This window comes from Erpetoichthys calabaricus, chromosome 12 (genome assembly GCF_900747795.2).
Source record: "Erpetoichthys calabaricus chromosome 12, fErpCal1.3, whole genome shotgun sequence".
Taxonomy (NCBI): domain Eukaryota; kingdom Metazoa; phylum Chordata; class Cladistia; order Polypteriformes; family Polypteridae; genus Erpetoichthys; species Erpetoichthys calabaricus.
This window is the reverse complement of record NC_041405.2, coordinates 128,083,658-128,102,519: the sequence shown is the minus strand read 5'-3', so window position 1 is coordinate 128,102,519 and position 18,862 is coordinate 128,083,658. Positions and strand designations below refer to the sequence as shown.

The 18,862-nt window shown below is 38.5% G+C and overlaps 1 protein-coding gene across 1 annotated transcript in view; it reads right to left on the bottom strand.

Annotated features, from left to right (window-relative positions):
* Nucleotides 1-3,804: 3,804 nt before the first annotated feature.
* sin3b (SIN3 transcription regulator family member B) overlaps nt 3,805-18,862 on the bottom strand; it is a 34,049-nt gene continuing 18,991 nt past the window's right edge. Inside the window, exons 6-19 of the mRNA XM_028816148.2 lie at nt 17,750-17,872; nt 15,630-15,719; nt 15,347-15,465; nt 15,044-15,254; nt 13,643-13,759; nt 13,283-13,521; nt 12,949-13,132; nt 11,033-11,636; nt 10,336-10,505; nt 10,050-10,223; nt 9,561-9,653; nt 8,963-9,054; nt 7,910-8,108; nt 3,805-7,819 (exon numbers count right to left, since the gene is read on the bottom strand). Coding sequence (XP_028671981.2) covers nt 7,589-7,819; nt 7,910-8,108; nt 8,963-9,054; nt 9,561-9,653; nt 10,050-10,223; nt 10,336-10,505; nt 11,033-11,636; nt 12,949-13,132; nt 13,283-13,521; nt 13,643-13,759; nt 15,044-15,254; nt 15,347-15,465; nt 15,630-15,719; nt 17,750-17,872 — 2,646 coding nt within the window. The 3' untranslated portion in view covers nt 3,805-7,588. The remainder of the gene's footprint in view (nt 7,820-7,909; nt 8,109-8,962; nt 9,055-9,560; nt 9,654-10,049; nt 10,224-10,335; nt 10,506-11,032; nt 11,637-12,948; nt 13,133-13,282; nt 13,522-13,642; nt 13,760-15,043; nt 15,255-15,346; nt 15,466-15,629; nt 15,720-17,749; nt 17,873-18,862) is intronic.

Genomic DNA, 18,862 nt, shown 5'->3' with positions numbered 1-18,862 from the left:
AAAGAAGTGTCACGTGATCCCTGTTTTCAAGAAACCTTCTCTCAACCCATCTCCCTTCTGCCATTCCTGTCCAAGTCTCTAGAACACATAATCTACAAGCAACTCTTCTCTTTTCTCTCTGACAACAATCTACTAGAATCTGTTTAATCTGAAGTCTGCAAGGGTCACTCTACTGAGACTGCAGTGCTTTTAGATCTGCTCAAGCTGCTTCTGTCTCATCTGTCCTTATCTTTCTCATCCTTTCATCAGCTTTCATTACCATTAACCACTCCTTGTTTATCTCTTCCCTCAATAAGCTTGGGATCAGTGACTCTACTTTGGACTGGTCCTAATCCTACCATTATGACCGACCCTTTTCTCTCTTCTGGGCTAATTCCTTGTCTTCCCTACAGAAATTCTTCACAGGTGTATCTCAAGGATCAGTATTGTGTCTGCGTCCCTTTTTTTCTCTACATTCATTCCTTGGGCAACATTATTCCTATGGCTTCTATGACCACCATTATGCTGATGTTGCATAGATCTTCTCATTTCCCTCTTACAACTGACAGCTTTCAGCCCAGCTCACTGGCTGTTTCTCTGCCGTCTCATCATGGAAGCTTGCTCATCACCTTAAATGTAACCTTTCAAAGTCTGATATCCTTCACTTGTCTTCCGATTCTCCTTGATCAGATTTATCCATAAAGATTACTCTTGAAATGTCACCCTTTCACTATCAGTTAGTCAGGAATCTTGGCATGACTCTGGACTCCTCACTTTTCATTTATCAAATATACTTCTTCAATGGCCCAATCCTGTCATTTCAGTGTTCGTAATATTTAGAGGATTTGACTTTTCCTCACAAATTATGCCACACAACTCCTTGCTCAGCCACTGGTTTTCTCTCAGCTGGACTATTTCAACTCTTCTGATGGGGTTCCTACAACTGATATCCAACCTCTCCAGCTCCTACAGAATGCATCTATTTGGCTGGTGTTCTCTGCTCCTTGTGTCACTCCTACTGCTCCACTGCTTTGCTCTCTCCACTTGCTTCCTGTTGCTGCAGGGATCCTGTTCAAAACTCTTACCTTGACCTACAATTTTCCGAATGGCTCTACTTCTCATTACCTCTAGTCTTTAGTTTCTCCATGTGGCTCTTCAAGAAGTGTCTGTTCTACCCCTGCCTCTCTGCCACTTCCAGCTGTGTCTCTGCTTTCTGGTCAGTGCCACCATCTCCAACCCATATAACATAGCTGGTCTTGCTTGATATACCAAGATAAACAATGCTTCTGTGTTCTTGTGCTAAAGCTGTGACTTGATCTTCCTTTGGCTATTTGAACTGCACTCATACTTAGGGGTCTTTTGAAAACACACATTTTCCTTAAATATTTTGAAACTGCATAGTATCTCTTCTATAGGATAGCTGCTTTTGTACTGACAAAAAGTTTAGGACAATGAGGAGTGCTAGTCTAGTCGCATGCATAATTATATACTAGTAGTATGACTATTGCTCGTTTATCATGTTCTTCATTGCTTTTGATACTTCCACCTTCTACACAGCCTTATATATATATATTATAAAGGCATCTGCTGAATAAATAATAATAGCCCATCCCAGAAACATCAAGAGCATGGCAGGAGACTTGTGGAAGTTTTGAGTTAAGCCTTTCTTAATGAAGCAAAGATTGTGATGATTCCTTATATGTTTATACCCAGTGTGGTGGACGGTCAGGACGCCCCTTTGATATTGGTTCTGGGGCAGCCCCCCTGGGTTGCATCGGGGCCACAATGGTGGAAAACTGGAGCTCATCCCTGTTGGGCTCCATGGCCACCGCTAGGGGGAGCTGCGTGGCGTAATGAGCCCGTGTGGGCTGGACTGCACCCAGAAGTAGATGAACAAGCACCTGGCGCACTTCTGGGGGTGCTATAAAAAGACAATGCAGACACTACTCTAAGTGCCAGAGTGGTGAAGAAGAAGTTTATTTTACACGTGCCTCCGTTGTCAGTCTGTCGGGTCGACGCCTATATAGCGCCTTTGCCACAACAGAAAAATTTCCAGTGTCCTTTACACTTTTAAAGTAACCCTTAAAAGTGTATGTAAGGAAGGAATGAAATTATACTTGTATATACATTCACATTACTAGCTCTGACAGTTTTGCTGTGCAGTGTCAGAATTTTGAGGTGTATGGGTGAAATTCTTTGCTAATCAACATGCAACACCTCACCACTCCTAGTTGCCTTGATTCAAAATCCTTTATTCCATTTTCAGTCTTCTGCAGTCATACATAAACCCAATTTTAAAGTACAGGTGTTAATACATGTACCGAGGTTTGTCAGAAAATACTTGTGAAGTCAAGTTGAAGAAAAGTGTGTGGCATGTCACATTATTATCCCACTAATGCGCCTTGTCTAGGTGGGCATTGGCATGGTGGTCACTTCCCTCAGAACCTGAAAAGTAGAAAATATCCCAAAGTGGCCCTGTCAAAGACTACTCATCAGTCAAATCAAAAATGTGTTAAGAGTTGAAAAGTTAGATTCATTAGCCGCACTACTTCAAATTGGGGGAGATGTCTTGAGAAAATTTACAAAGTGGAATGAGTTAAAATAGTAGTGTTTCAATTTGGAAACCAGTTAGAAACTTCTAAAATATTCCTGCAGCACAATGGTTCTCCATCTCAGTCCTGGGGACCCCAAGTGAGTGCAGGTTTTTGTTGCAGATTCCATGACCACCAACACAGGTAGAAAGTGCAAACTCCACACAGACCTCTACCAACTGTGTGCTTCTAATCCAGGACACGGAGGCAGTGAAACAGCATTGCTAACAACTGTGCCATGCTGCAGTCTTCATGCCCGTTTAAGCTGTATGTATTTCTCTTGGATCTGAAATACCAGTTCCTACCATTACATGTTGCCTTCTATCTATGGCTGCAGATCAGATTCATCCCAACCACTTTCTTCTTTTACATTAATTACACATGTTGCTGCTTCCCTGTTTGAGTATGTGTGTTTTTGTATCAATCCAAAAATTATAAACTTCTGGGTCATCCAGTAAAAATTGTAATTCACTTTTTGTTTAAAGTAAGTTGTTCTTTTAAACTTTCTGGTTATTTATTACAATAATTACTAATAAACTCACAAGTGGGTAATACTGAACTGGCTGTTGCCCTTTAGCAGTCAGTGGTGTTTGCACTGCTGTCTGCTCTGCTTGGCACTAATTGCCAGTATTTACATACAATAAAGAGAGCAAACTCCACAGGAAAAATGAATTTAAAAGACAATTAATTACATAGTGAGTTTAGCAGAAATACAAAATTATTTCTTAATGTCTATGAATACAAATCAACAATATACTTTTTTGAATGCAGAGTAAGAAAAAATATTAAAATGGCAGGTAATTAAACAATGAGATCAGTTAAAAGTAAAAATGAGTGACAAATTGTGAATATGGCAGAAACAAAAACCTGCAGCCACATGAACCCCTGGGACTAAACTTGAACACCACTATGCTATATAAAATAAGGCTGATCATTTTTAAATGAACCCAAGTTGATGTCTGCCATTTGCTCTCTCATTGTTGCCACTCCGACTCTCCCTCACGCTAGGAAGGAAACAGATGATACAGTAAATGGAGGACTGAGCAGAAGCATGCCCTTTCTCAGAACGGCATGGTTTAGCCTCTTTCAGAGATCAGTAACAACCTTCTGCTTGCAGAAGCTAGTGGCTAAATGACAAACACACACAAGCCATCAAACTCCATGTAGGCTGGCAGCAGCTATCAAATTACAGTATTGAAAAACAGATTCATTTGTCATTGGCACACTGAGGAGCTTCTTTAAGAATTTTACAATCCATCATTTATTTCTTCAGTTTTCTACTTCAAAACAAGAAGTTTACATTCTCCATTCAAATACCATTTCTTACACAACCCCCAGCCCCAACCAAATATTACAATATGAACCATTTGTTAGGATTCTGTTAAAAAATTATTTTCTCTCAAGTTACAATACATTTGCCTAGGACAGGAGAAAAAAGCTTTATGTCAGAGGGAGAGAAAAAAATACAATCTTGTCATTAAGGGCATGTCCAAGTGGAAGTGGAAGCAGCCGCAGCCCCAGCCAATGTACAGCACTACTGGATGAATGCTTTCTCCATGATACATGGAGGTAATCTAAGCTCTTCTTTGACTTGCACTTCATTTTATCAGTATTATTACATCACCGGTGCAAATTAATACATTCAGTGCAATTCTGCACTAAAGCATCCACTCATTGATCCCAAAAAGAATTCATAAATCCAGATAGCTGGCGTGGCATGAAGCTGTGCAGTATTTAAAAATATTAAGAAGAATATATTTTAAAATTGCTAAAAGTGATGGAAAAAAAATTCACTGAGCTGAAAAATCTTTTAAGCTACTTTTCATGCTGTCCATTATGAAATTTTCAAAATCATTTCAGTGTTTCTTAGCCGGGGTATCTGTTGATTGGCCACAAGTTTTTACCAAGTGTCGGGCTCATTACAATGGCCTGATAATGCTTTCAATGACAAGTCACTTTTAAGAAGATTTGGCATTTTAGGTCATGTTTCAGATCTGACATCCCTATATACTTGAATAGACCTGGACAAGACAGGACAGAATATACAGACACACACATGCACACTGAATCGAGAGAGAAAGATCTACATATGAACAGATTTAAGCAAATGATAAACCAATCACAGTTTTGTTCAGTCTACACAGATAAGTAAAATACTCTGCTCACATAAATAAAAGAGCTAATGTTACAGTCAAGGGCTCCTCCAATGTCTGCTTTCACTCCTTTTTTGGCTAATCAATAATCAGTAAGGTATATCAAGTATAACAAATATTTACGCACTTTAAAAAGTAACCTTGTCAACTGCATTTAGCAGTCACTTTCCTTATGTCAATTAACTTGTCCTATTACTATATGTTTAAAAAGTCACATTATAAATCCTGACATTACTTAGTCTGAAACAGTTGTGTTCTCAAATTTAGGGTGATTTGGGGGAAACTAAGAATGATTCACACTCTAGAACCCATAGATCAGACAGACAGTGTCTTCATCACACTTGCCAAACAGTTAAAGGTATTTCAGTTAAATAATCTACATTTTTTATGCATGGAGCATTTTAATAATAAATATAATTTAATTATGCATATAGTATTTAGTATTTTTAATTATTTATATAGCCTTAAATTACAATGCATGTAGCATTTTAATGAGATGATTTTACAGGTTTAGATAGTTAACAGTTCTCCTAGCCCTTATGGATTTATGTAGCTTTAAGAGTTAAAATCATTTTGAACTTATGTTTGGATAGTTCATTATAAATATTTAAGTACATTAATGTCAATACTTTATTATTCATCAGCTGCAGTTTCAGTTACTATTATAAAATCGCAAAGGGATTTTTTGGTTGTATTGCTAAATAAATGACTGTATATAGATACATGTAAAATAAAATGTATTAAATAAGTCACGTAGAATGCTGCAAGCCAGCTTATCTTGATATAAATGTAATGTAAAATATCTGCATAAAATGATATGAAGTAGATCATTATTGACCTGCTGACCTAACATCTCTCTCTCTGCACATGTATCTGGACTAGTACAGATTTGGAACCCTACCATAACACTGCATAATTATTTTGCACGCACATCTGTGAGAACAGTTAGCGTTAATATATATACAGTAATACAGAAGTAATGTTTTGTATTCAGATTTGTGCAAGTGTATCTTTACATATAATTCAGCAATCACTAAAAAACACAAAAAAAGTATTAAAAATGCTGTAAATACACAGGAAAAGGAAAAAAATGAAGTTGTACATACAGCAAAGGTATAGGCAATAAGGAATAAAGTGCCAAGTTAAATGTTCAGGCTGATTCTTCCTAAATGCCTGCACACCCTCAGTTTCAATACATACATATTACTGTTAATCGAAAGTCACCAGGAAAAACTCAAAATTGAAAATCTTGCTTCATGGTCTTCATTCTCTCTTTTGAAGTGTTGCACGCTTCAGTACACTTTCCATCTTCATATCTTTTAACAGTCACAAAAGTTTTCTTCATCAACAAGCAGAGCACTGTTTGTGCTAACTGAGGTCTCACTTATGTGAAAGTTGCATATAAGCAGACTTTCCAAAAAAAAAAAAAAAAAAATGCTTGATTGTGGCCTTCACTTTGAAAATAAAGTAAAATGCATGGCTGGTGAATGGACTAGCCAGGCTGGACCCTCATTCACTTTCTTAATTAAATTACTTTCCACTCTTTGTTTGCAAAAAAAAAAATCATATTTTATACTAAAAATGCATGTCTTTATGAAATAGCTACTTCTGCTTAAAGTTTATTATCTGTGTAGCAAAAGTACCAGCAAGGCAAAATTTAGGTCATATCTAAATTTAGTTTGAACAATATATTCAATGTTAAACGGAAACTGCTAGACAGAACCTATCCATTTAACACCTGCAGTGTGTAGAATTGGTTTGTGGCAGTGAATTTAAAATTCTGTTACTGTGAAAAATGCTTGCCTGAATGCAACGACTCTGATCCCACCCAAAGTACATATTGCACTCATATAAAATCTATCATTAAACAAACTGTATGATTATAAAAAACAAGATTAAAAAACATAAAAGCAGCTGAGAGACGCCAGTTTGAAACCTGTAGGCATGGAGACTGCACTAGGGCTTAAAATCTGGATACAAAACACATTTAAAAAAAAAAAAAAAAAAAGTTAGTGAATATTCATACTGGTTGGTCAGAAACTTTACCAATACAAAGCAGGAAAACAAAATTAAAAGCGGTTTCAAATTTGGAGATTTAAGGCATGACAAAAAATAAAAGCAGATAGAAATGTCAGGGCATTTTGCCACTTCCCATGATTTCACAGTTTTAAATATACAGTATATATTTTTTTTTCATAAATATAATATGCATGTTAGAAATTTTATGAAGTGCAACTGAAAGGAAAGCAATCCTTGCCTGTACACCGAACGTGATATTAGGAAGCCAGTTTAAAAAAAAAAAAAAAAAAAAAAAAATACTATGCTGGCCAGGAAGTTCCCTCCCACAGTGCAAGGGTGTACCTCTCATCCAAATCATTCTCTGGCAACTGACGTATACATTAATTTGATTGTGCAAAAGGAGTAAGGAGAAAGCACACATTCGTGTTGCATGGTTTGGAGAGCACTACATGTACATTTACTGGGAAACAGTGTGGAAGAAAAACATTTTAAATCAATTTTTAAAAAATCCACTGCTATATATGATTTGTTTAATTGTGATAAAGAGATGTTAATATAATGTATGGTGATTTATTCAACCTAATTTATACCAGAATTTTCCAGTATGTGCTGAAGTTCAATGTCACACCAATAAAGAGTGAGAGTGTTGTAAATACGGGACCAATTTTCTGCCATGCCCTATTTCACCCGTCTCCCTTGAAGGAGGGTTAAAAAAAATCCTTGCAGGCCTAACTTGACTTTATGACCCCACCCACCCAAAATGTAACAAATATAAAATGAGCTCCTCATGACAGGCATCTTCAGTCATTTTCTAGTTGTGAAATGAAACAAGAAATATTTTGCAGGTCAAGGTGATGGTGGCCGTTTGCTGTAATGCACATGGTACCTGTGCACTGGGATACCATTCACATGTGTTGTGTTACATATGGTTTTGCATGGTACCATCTCCTCATCATCTTCACCCATCAACCAGTCTTGCACAGCCATTTGTGCATCATCAGGGACATTATCCGACAGCCACTGCTGGTGCCACTCTTCAAAACGTTGGTGCTGCCCTCTAGCTACTATGTGCTGACACTAGAAGGACAAAAAAAAAAAAAAAAATTTTAGCCAACGACTCGGGTTTGCCCTTTTTCACTTAACACCTGCCAGATATGTCACACTCACCCTTCTGGCTTTCACAAGCGAGCCACGACGGTACATGTAGTCCTCTGAATTCATCACAAACACCATTTTGTGAGTGTTTAACTTAAAGCGGCAGTCTACATCACTGGCACACTCCATACCCAGCTTGGGCCTCCAAGCCCTCTTGTCCTTCATGGCTGTGATTTGTTTGATTTGCCACTTGCGAAACTTGCGCAGGTTCCTGGATACAAAAGAAACAAATACAAACTTACCTTATACACTAGCCCTGAACATAGATGGTAGTCCTACAGTTCTAATTAGGGGTCTGCACTGTACAGATTTTTCACTCGCACTCCCCAACAAAGTTTCACCTTGCTCCTAGCTGGTACCAACAAAATTCCATCTCGTTCCACCGGCCACCACACACTCTCATTCCCATAATAAATTCTGTCCCACTCTAGATGGCATTCCAGCTATCCTACTCTGAAAGGCACTTTAAATAGACACATAACGCAGGTGGAGCCTTTAAACATCAGAATCTAAAAATCACAGTGGCGTGATTGTTCATTCTTTTTCACTCTAAAATTGCTAAGGATCATTCTTGTCAGTTGTCCTCTTTTTTTCAAATTTTCAAAATGTTCCATTAGAAGGGATCATTTTTACAACCAATGAATCAACATTTTTAATTAGAAAAATTAATAAAGAGCCACCATATAAAGATGGCATGTGTTGATTGCCAGTCACCCACCCAACCCAAAGTCTGGATAAATGGATAAACACATAAGACTGCAATGGCCACTGGTGATTATGTCACTAAAACAATTATTTAAAATATCAGCGATATACGTGTGCATTGAGAACAATGTGAGCTGGTCCCATGGTGTTAACCCTGTCCACATCAAAGGTAATTTAATACATATATGAAAGAAAAAAAAAGAAAAACACAACTACAGTACTCACACACACACACACAGTTTTAATTAGAATAGATATTTCATAACAGAAAAATAAACATATATGTGATGATGTTAAAAGCCAAGTCTCAACATTGGAAAGAGCCTTGTGAAATGCATTAAGGGGTGTTTAAATTCCCACCTTGGCAAGAAGATGGGTTTGAAGAAGCCTTCAGTCTGGTGGTACAGGGCTGCCTCTGTCCCCACGTACTGCTCCATGTAGTTTGACAGGTGCTGAAAGGTGACGGGAACGTAAGCAGGCATTATCCACCACTTTCACATTGTACATCCCAGTGCTTAAAGTAATTCCCGAGCAGCATTAAAAAACACATTTAGAAGAACAAGTGTGGAGTAGTGGTTAAGGCTTTGGGGTTATGGCTTTAAATCCTGCTGCTGACACTATGTGACCATGTGCAAGTCATATGACCGGCCTGTGCACCAATTGGAAAACCAAAAGAAATGTAACCAGTTGTAATCGTAAATGTTGTAAGTCGCCTTGAACATAAATAAATAAATAAATGAATAAATAAATAGTCAGCCAAATAAGTAAATGTAAGTTTGGAGGCCCTACATTGTTCTTGCTCTGTATAGATTTACCTCCATTACAACCTCCAATGTACTGAAAGCAATTTAAGGAGCATTGCAAAACTGAAATACTGATTAAGTGAAGACTGCTATACAAAAGTAAACTGAAATGAATCAAGATGATAAAGTACTGTGTTTCCACTGGAAAGAGTTACCTGTATGTCCAGAGGTTCATCTGTTTGGGCTTCCTCTGTGTCCAGGAGCTCAATTGTCATGGTGACCTGACTTTTGTTCTGAATGAACATCACCTTTAGCAGGAATTTAGAAAGGAAGCAAAACCTTAGTGATTCAATTCATGGGAAGAATATGAGAGGTTCACTGCTAAGCATCCACTTCCCTGTCTATGCCTTTCTTGTTAATATAGTCATCAACTCAAGCTAGCCACTATCTGAGAAGCACCATGGAATAAAAGTTAACTGTTTACAAGTCAGACTTGTAAATATCACTTCAACTGCCACATGTGAACAGAATCGGGTCCCCCCACAACCACAAGGCTTCAGGTAATGATGCTTAGAAATAGAAGGAGTACAATGCAGACAAATAGACTGAATGAAAAGCAAAATCCTTTTATTACTGGAAAAAAGTAAGAATTTCACTGTACTGTGCACACATAACAGTAATAGCCATATGACTAACATCTTTACCTTGAAGCAGTTCTCGTCAGCCATGGATCTCTCTGCTTTCCATTGGTAACTGGTCTCCCATGCTGCTCGCACGCATTGAGATGAAAGATTCCCCCCAGCAGCACCCCGTTTCCGCTCGCTCAAGTAGAGTTCGGCTACCTGCAGGCAAACATCGTCGCTGACCAAATGCTGTAACTGTAATAAGACAGGAAGCATGAGCAGATCATCAACAGGAAAGGAATCATTCAACTTTCAATTGCAAAACAAAGCTGAATTTCCAGTCTCACCAAAATTCTGAATAGCTCACCTGTCTAATTATGTTTTGGATGAGCTTGTCAACTGTGAAGCCAATATACGCATGGATTGTGAACATTTCTCGCAAGGTGTCCTCATACTGTGTTGAGTCTAAGTTTCCATCCAGCAGGCTCCGAACCATATCCAAGAATGCTGGGTAATACTCCTCAAGCTCTACTTCACCTGTTGAAGAGAGTAATTGACATACAAAAAATAATGCGGTCATTGGGGCTTACTTACAGAATTCCAACAGGGGCAAAAATTGAGTTAAACCTGTTCATGTGAAGGAGTAAATTCTAAACAATGGTAACAGTGGCTTTATTTGTCAAATGGATATACGCAGATGAGTTGGGAAGGGATTATATAGGAAAGATGAATTAGTAGTAGAAACCACAAGCAAATTCCTTGGCCATTTTAGCTTTATAATACATTTCAAGTTTCCAAATGCTTCTTAAGTCATTATGAGTTGTTGCCTTTCATGCCAGAGAGGAGACAATCTGTGTGTTACCCAGCCACCTCTCGCAGCAGGAGGTTCTCTGACTTTATCAACTACTTTTCCACATGTCTACTATGACACTCTTGGTCACTTCTGCTGTCTCTTCTTAAGACAGCCTCTCCTAAACTGTCACAAAATATTCACACTTTAAATAGCTAAACTACCTCCCAAATCTGGAGCCATGCATTCAACTTGCATAGTCCGAAATCCTTACTTGGCTGTTTCAGACGCAGCTCCATGGCCAGATCATTAACCTTCTCTTTCCTGCCATCACACAGTAGCTTCTCCCGCTCCTTTTCTGCTCGATGTTCTAGGAGCTGCTTCTCAGCTTGCTGGTAGATCTTCAAAAGTCGCGAGCACAAGATTTGATGCAGACGTAAGAAGAAGTACCAGTTGTTGTTTACAAAGATTAAGTTGTAGACATCATCCAGTCCTTTCTGGTGTTCAGCTTCACTGTCCCTCAAATCAAGTTTCTCTTCACAGGAAATTCCTGGAGGAGTTGAGCGGTGCCGTTTCCGGCGGGGATCACCATTCACCTCTGCACCTCCCCCTGCTGACTCTTCAGGCTCTGCCTCTTCATCTGTTGATTCCTCTGACTCACTCAACTCGCCTCGCTTGGCAAAAAATAGATCTGGGATGAAATGTTGGATAATCCGCTTGATGTGGTCCTTGTCCTCCTTCTGGATGGTGGGCTGCCGCTTCACATGGTAAATTATTAGTGATGCTGCATCCTCTAGGATTTGCTTATCCTCATAGACATAAAGCATGTGAGGTTCATGGCTAAGTGTGCTGTTTTCTTCAGTGCTCTGCTCCTGACGCTGAAATACAAGAGTGTGCAGGTACATTAGCAAATTAAGAAAGTGAATATACTGTACAATATAACCCGAGTGCTGCAATTTGCATTTCTTACATCATAGTTACCACGACAAAATTTCTTGTGCTATAAACAGGATGCTTTTACACAACAATTTTGATGAGAACAGGCCATTCATCTTAACACAGCTCATCAATCCCAAATTCACCTATCTTTTGCAACGTCTCAGAAGATGAGATTTGAAGGTCCCCAGAGTATTCTGCTTGGTAACTTACTCCACATACATGTAGGTCTCTGTGTGAAGAGAAAAATCTTTCTAACATCCATCCATCCATTTTCCAACCCGCTGAATCCAAACACAGGGTCACGGGGGTCTGCTGGAGCCAATCCCAGCCAACACAGGGCACAAGGCAGGAACCAATCCTGGGCAGGGTGCCAACCCACCGCATGGACACACACACACACAAACACACCAAGCACACACTAGGGCCAATTTAGAATCGCCAATCCACCTAACCTGCATGTCTTTGGACTGTGGGAGGAAACCGGAGTACCTGGAGGAAACCCACGCAGACACGGGGAGAACATGCAAACTCCACGCAGGGAGAACCTGGGAAGCTAACCCAGGTCTCCTTACTGCGAAGCAGCAGCGCTACCACTGCACCACCCTCTTTCTAACATCCATCCATCCATTTTCCAACCCGCTGAATCCGAACATAGGGTCACGGGGGTCTGCTGGAGCCAATCCCAGCCAACACAGGGCACAAGGCAGGAACCAATCTCGGGCAGGGTGCCAACCCACCGCAGGACACACACACACACAAACACACCCACACACCAAGCACACACTAGGGCCAATTTAGAATCACCAATCCACCTAACCTGCATGTCTTTGGACTGTGGGAGGAAACCGGAGTACCCGGAGAAAACATGCAAACTCCACGCAGGGAGGACCCGGGAAGTGAACCTGGGTCTCCTTTCTGCGAGGCAGCAGCGCTACCACTGTGCCACCCTCTTTCTAACATGAAATGTTAATTTATCCTTGGCTCTATTCCACCTGTGCCCCCTCATGTTTTAGTGGGAGAACTCAATTTTGCAGGAAAAATTTAATTCTGAGTTCTCTGTATGTCCATTGTCAATGCACTTGTTGAATCTAGGGAATCTGCAAACTCAACTACCTTTTTAGTGAAATTCCTATTTGGCGTATTTCCATAAAATAAAAAGATGCACACTAAGCAAACTAGCCTATATACATTGCATCTGTATTTAATTAAAAACACTTTCCTATCTATCCACAGAAAGTAGCATGTACCTACCTCATCATAAACACTCTCAATCTCATTGAGCAGGCTCTTTGAACGAAGTGCCTTGATATCATTCTGCTTGAAGTTGACACCTTGATGATCCAGAGACTTCAAATATGCTTTCTCGTACTGCTCGCGCCAGATCTTGTTAAAACCTTGTTGTGCTTCCCGCCACTCCTCCTCCTTTGCTTTCAACCTGATGATTATATGAATTTATGATTACTTTGTTCACAAAAAATATTTGACAGCACATTTCCCAACTCCTTTTTCAGCTTAACAGCTATTTCAGTTTAGTCAAATGACACTGTATCTCCCACTATTAAGTCTGATGTGGCATGTTGCTCACCTCTTTAGCACAATAGGGACAGCAGTAACAGGATTCTTTTTCAGCCCCTCAATAATCTCTGCTGCTTTATCACCATATATGCGATAGATGGCCCGCCGCTGGATAACTTCTGAAGTACCACCAAGGCAGTCATCTAACCGAAACTTATCCTGGTCCTCCTGGGACAGCCGTGTAAGCTTCTTCTGTACACTTTCCAAGACACGGATGGTTGCAAGGTTTGTCTCTAGCACAACATCCAGCTGTGCAGAACAGAAAACAAAAGATTCCTTTATATGTACTAGAAAAAGGATGCCTTTTTGTTAATTAAAAAGAAAAAACATACACTTAATTACATTTAGTGTAATCCGTCTGGCTTCTCACCTCAAAACGCTCATCCTCACAGCGGTGTAGCTGCTCTTCATAGGGAGTTTTCTTTGAACTAACAAATGTTGAGTCTTCTGACCAAGAAGGAAATGAAACCCAAGTATCATTCAGAACCTTTACCAGAAGCAGAAAGATGTTAAAAAAAATGTATAATATAATATTATATATATATTATATATATATATATATATATATATATATATATATATATATATATATATATATATATATATATATATATATATATATATATATATATATATATATATATTTTGTCAATAAAAAAAAGACCTAAAAGATAATCTGACATGCTACTTTCATATCCAAAGGCAATCCCACAAATTGGTTATATTTACCAGTAAATTCCTGGGCCAAGATAATATGAATTAGAGCTGGAGTTGCTATTGTGGGAGACTCAGTTTAGCAAATTTTCACAATTCAGTGAGATAACCAAGAACCTACATTTTTGTCTATTAACAAAGCTGTGAAATATCACCATCATACATACACAGCATCATGGCAGCCATACGTACAAAGTGCTAATGCTAACACAAGTGAGCCAATCAAAAGAAACTCCAAAAGTAGTGCATAGGCCTACAACTAGCTACAGTTTTCACTCTTAAGCATGGTGGTTTATTTCTTTTATAAGTCTAGCTATTTTATAAAAACTGGATGAATTCTAAGGAGCTACTCAATACTTTCTTCCTAGGCTCACATGTTAAGTCCAGGATCCCCTGGATGAAGCTGTCAGCCATCAGCTTCCATGTCAGTCAATAGAAGAATAAATCAGTACCTACAAGAATGGGTGTTCAGGACATCTGCTTCACATGGTAAATGTTTTCAATTACAAATATGGCAGTGTTAGTGAAGTACATTGAAAATGACCATCTATAGGACTTGATCCAAAATAAATAAATAAATAATAAGCACATTTGTAATATAAATCATTGAATTCTTGTTGGTCAGTGATTGTCTCCAAAAAAAAAAAAAATTATTATTTTTTTTTAAATTCATTTATCCATAGCGTTGTTTATTTATATAAAGGCATACTAGTGAAACAGTCAGCATATATGGTACACTTTTAAAAGGAATTAACAAAAACAATTGACTAAAGGGGTACATATGTTATTACACATAAAAAAGGCTAATGAAATACAGTGATTGAGATGGGTGCAAAACAGACATACTTAAATGCACAGAAAGGTAGACCTATAAAAAATATCTGACATCTTGTTACATAGAGTGGGTGTACACAGTGTATATGGATGTGAACTGATGCCACAGTGACTGGAAATCTGTGTTAGGAATTCTTGGAGACTAATATTGTGCAAAGATGGGTCATCTACTTGTTCTAATGGCCTTGAGTACCACTAGCTCTACACACACATACACACATACCTCTTTACAGATGGCTGTCCTGCCACTGCACTTAGGCTGCTGGTAGGTCTTGGGTAGGGCTCTATAGCTGGATCCCAGACGCTTGCAGGAGGCATAATCAATCTCCCGGCCGCTGCCTTCCATATAACGGTCTGACAGAAGGGCAGGTGCATGAGATAGTTCTTTTTCACCCAGGAAAGACTTGAACTGAGCAAAAAGTTCTGGAAATTTCCTGTCAGTTTCAGGAAAAAAGTCATATTTCCATTTAGCAGACATATAATTATTAGATATGTTAAAAAGATTAGGTGCATTGACCCTTCTCACCCCAGAAAAGGGGTCACAAGCTGTAATAGCTCAGCCCCAGAGACCACTTCCTGATTGAAGAGTGCAATACAGCGGAGAAAATTCTCATACACCTCCTGGCTTTTTAAGAGTCTGCGTACCTGTTAGAGATCACAAAAATAAAAATAAACAAAATATGTACAGTATGTGCAGTTGTGTGATAGGAGGACTACAGAATGCATATTTATGGTATATAATGAAGAATTACCAACAATCCCACCCCTTATCTAACGGTCTGCAAAAAGAAAACACCAATTTGTTTTACCTTGTCAAAAAAGGTGAACTCTCTTAAGACGCCATGCTTTCCCACAGCAGCAAAGGATGGGTCTTTTGTACAGGACAGCTTAATTTTTTTCTAAAAGAAAAAAGAATCTAATTAAAATTGAAAAGAAAAACAAAAGGATCAGTAATAAAGATGGTGACAAAGTTGGTAGTATACAGTCTCTGGAAAACCATTGTAAGAATGCATTTATGTTAGCACTCAAGTCCTGGTAAGAATTCCAAGTTCTGGTGGGTTTAGCCAGAGACAATGAACCACGCAATGCTAATGTTTAATGCCCATATAAACAACAACATTTATTCACACACATCTTCCATTTTACTTTTAAATACAAAATAATTCCTGGCAACATATGGGGTGAAGACCTATTGAAAATAGATCAAAGTCAGGCAAAGATTAAAATTCATTGTACATTTATTTATAAAGTGTATGATGAAAGCATCCAGTTGGACATTTATCTGTTGAAGTTTATTATCATATTACTTATTCAAAAGAGTCAGGCCACTTTAGTAAAATGTAGAGTGAAACCAATGGTGCATGTGTTCATCTATACAAATGTTGTAAGCTTTAGTAACTTACTGTTATTGTATTCTAAAATTTTAAATAAGTGTAAGTGCCCTAAGCCCATACTCATTAAGAAGTACTATGCAAACACCTCATAACTAGAAAATTGTAAATGTGGCTCAAATCCACAAGAAGGAAGACAAAAATGGACCTTAGTAATTACAGACCAATTAGCCTTGCTTCTGTGCCATACAAAAATATATCAAATATAACCAGAAATAAAATTAGAAAGAAGAGTACCTATATGAAAATAGTATACTAAATAATAGGCAACATTAAATTTAGGGGAGGACGTTCCTGCCAAACCAATCTTTTAAGTCTTTTTTGAATGAGCACCTAGAGTTGCAGGCAAAAGCACAGCATACGACAATTTATTTATAGTTTCGAAAAGCCTTTGATACTGTTCCCACACCAAAGAGTAATACTGAAACTAGAAGCTATAGGCATTAGAGGTAGCCTGTGATTTTGAAAATTGGACTTAAAGTTGATTAATTAGTTGAAGGTAGAGAGTACAGATAACAGATGAATTCTCCATGGGGGAAACATCAGTTGAGTGCCTCTGGAGTCTGTTGTTGGACTGTTACTTTTTCTAATTTATATTAATGATATAGATTCTGGTATAGTTAGTAAAACTGCTGAAATTTGCAGAGAACACTAAAATTGCAGGGATAAGAGAAAAAACAATTTAAAAAGACCTGGACAACCTTCAAAACTGGGTGAATAGGTTTAATGTAGAAAAAAGTGCTATACATCTGTATATGTTTGTAGGGGGGAAAAGGGACATTAACTATAAACATTAAGATGGAAGACACTGCATTTTTCAAAACACAGTCTGAAAAGGATTTAGAGGTTCATGTTAACCCAACATTCTCATCATCTAGGCACTGTATAGTGAAATTAAAAAAGGCAAATAAAATGTAAGGCAATATTATAAAACCTATTCAATATAAACTGAAGAACATTTTGCTCTGACTATACAACACACATGTGAGATAGCATTTTGAGTATATTATGTGCAGCTCTGGTCACCACGCTACCAGAAAGACATGGCAGCATTTCAGAGTGTGCAGAGGCAAGCAACCAAGTGCATCCCAGGACTAACAAATATATTCTACTCTTACCTGCCCAAGGAGAGGAACCTCTATGGTCTCAAGCATAGGCTCTATGGGGACCTAATCCAGGTCTTCAAAATTCTCAAAGGTATTGATAAAGTTGATCCAACAGAATACTTCAGATTTAATGGTGAAGTATATACTCAAGAACAATGAGGTAAATCAAATGAAGTGCATTGAACAGTTAAGCTAAAAAGTACTTCTTCACATATAGGAATTATATGGAATTATAGGAATTGTGAATAATGAAGTTGAAGCAGAACCCGTGACAAACTTTAAAAAAGTACATGGAGGAGATATTGGTACACCTTGGCTCTTAGCTAACCAAACAAGTTTGGTGGGGTGAATGGACCCCCCGTCTGTCACATTTCTCGTGGTCTACATTAAAATGAAAAATGTTTTCCAATAATGTATACTTGCATATCTCACCTTTATCTGAGGTGCCATGTGGGGCATCAACGTTGGCCTTGAGCGCTTCTTACTGGACTTTCCCATTTCATCATCTTCAGATTTTTTTGTGTGTTCTCTCCCAGATAGTGCACTGCCTGTGAACTGTAATGTAAAGACAGTGCCAAGGTACATGAGAACAGCACATAACTGCTGATGGAAAAAAGCCTATGCCTGAAGAGACTGGTAATTAAGTGAAAAAGAAATACAATCTGTGCCGCCACCTACAATTAACATACAGTTAAGTCCATAAGCATTTGGACAGTGACACAATTTTCGTAATATTGGCACTGTACACCATCACAATGGATTTGAAACAAAGCAATTATTACATGATTTAACTGTAGACTTTCAGCTTTATTCAAGGGGTTTACCAAAAATATCATATTAGCCGTTCAGGAATGACAGCTATTTTTCTGCATAGCACCTCCATTACCAGGGGCTCAAAAGTATTTGGACAAAATCGATTGACAAGCTGTTCCATAGCCAGGTGTGAGCAGATCCCTCATTGTTTCATTAAATATTAAGCAAGTAAAAGGTCTGGAATTGATGTCAAATGTGGAATTTGCATTTGGAACATGTTACTGTGAACTCTCAAAACCCAGCCACAGGGGATGCACAAACCAGTGTGTTTCTTCGTGCCGGGCCCAAGTCCAGATGAATGGGGAGGGTTACGTCAGGAAGGGCATCAAGTGTAAAGTTTTGCCAAATCAACATGCGGACAACAATTTTGGATGATCCACTGTGGCAACCCCTAACGGGAGCAGCCGAAAGAAGAAGACTGAACTCTCAATATGAAGTCCAAAGAACTGTACATAAAAGTAAAAAACAGCCCATGATCAGGCTGAGAAAACAAAACAACCCATTTAGAGTGATAGCAGAAACATGAGGAGTGGTCAAATCAACCATTTGGTACATTATTAAAAAGAAGGAACAAATGGTAAACTCAGCAACACCAGAAGGTTTGGAAACCACAGAAGACAAATGTGCCAAGATGATTGCTGAATTCTGTCCTTGGTGAAGAAGAACCCATTCACAACATTTAGCCAAACCAAGAACACGCTCTGGGAGGTAGACCTATCACTGCCAAAGTCT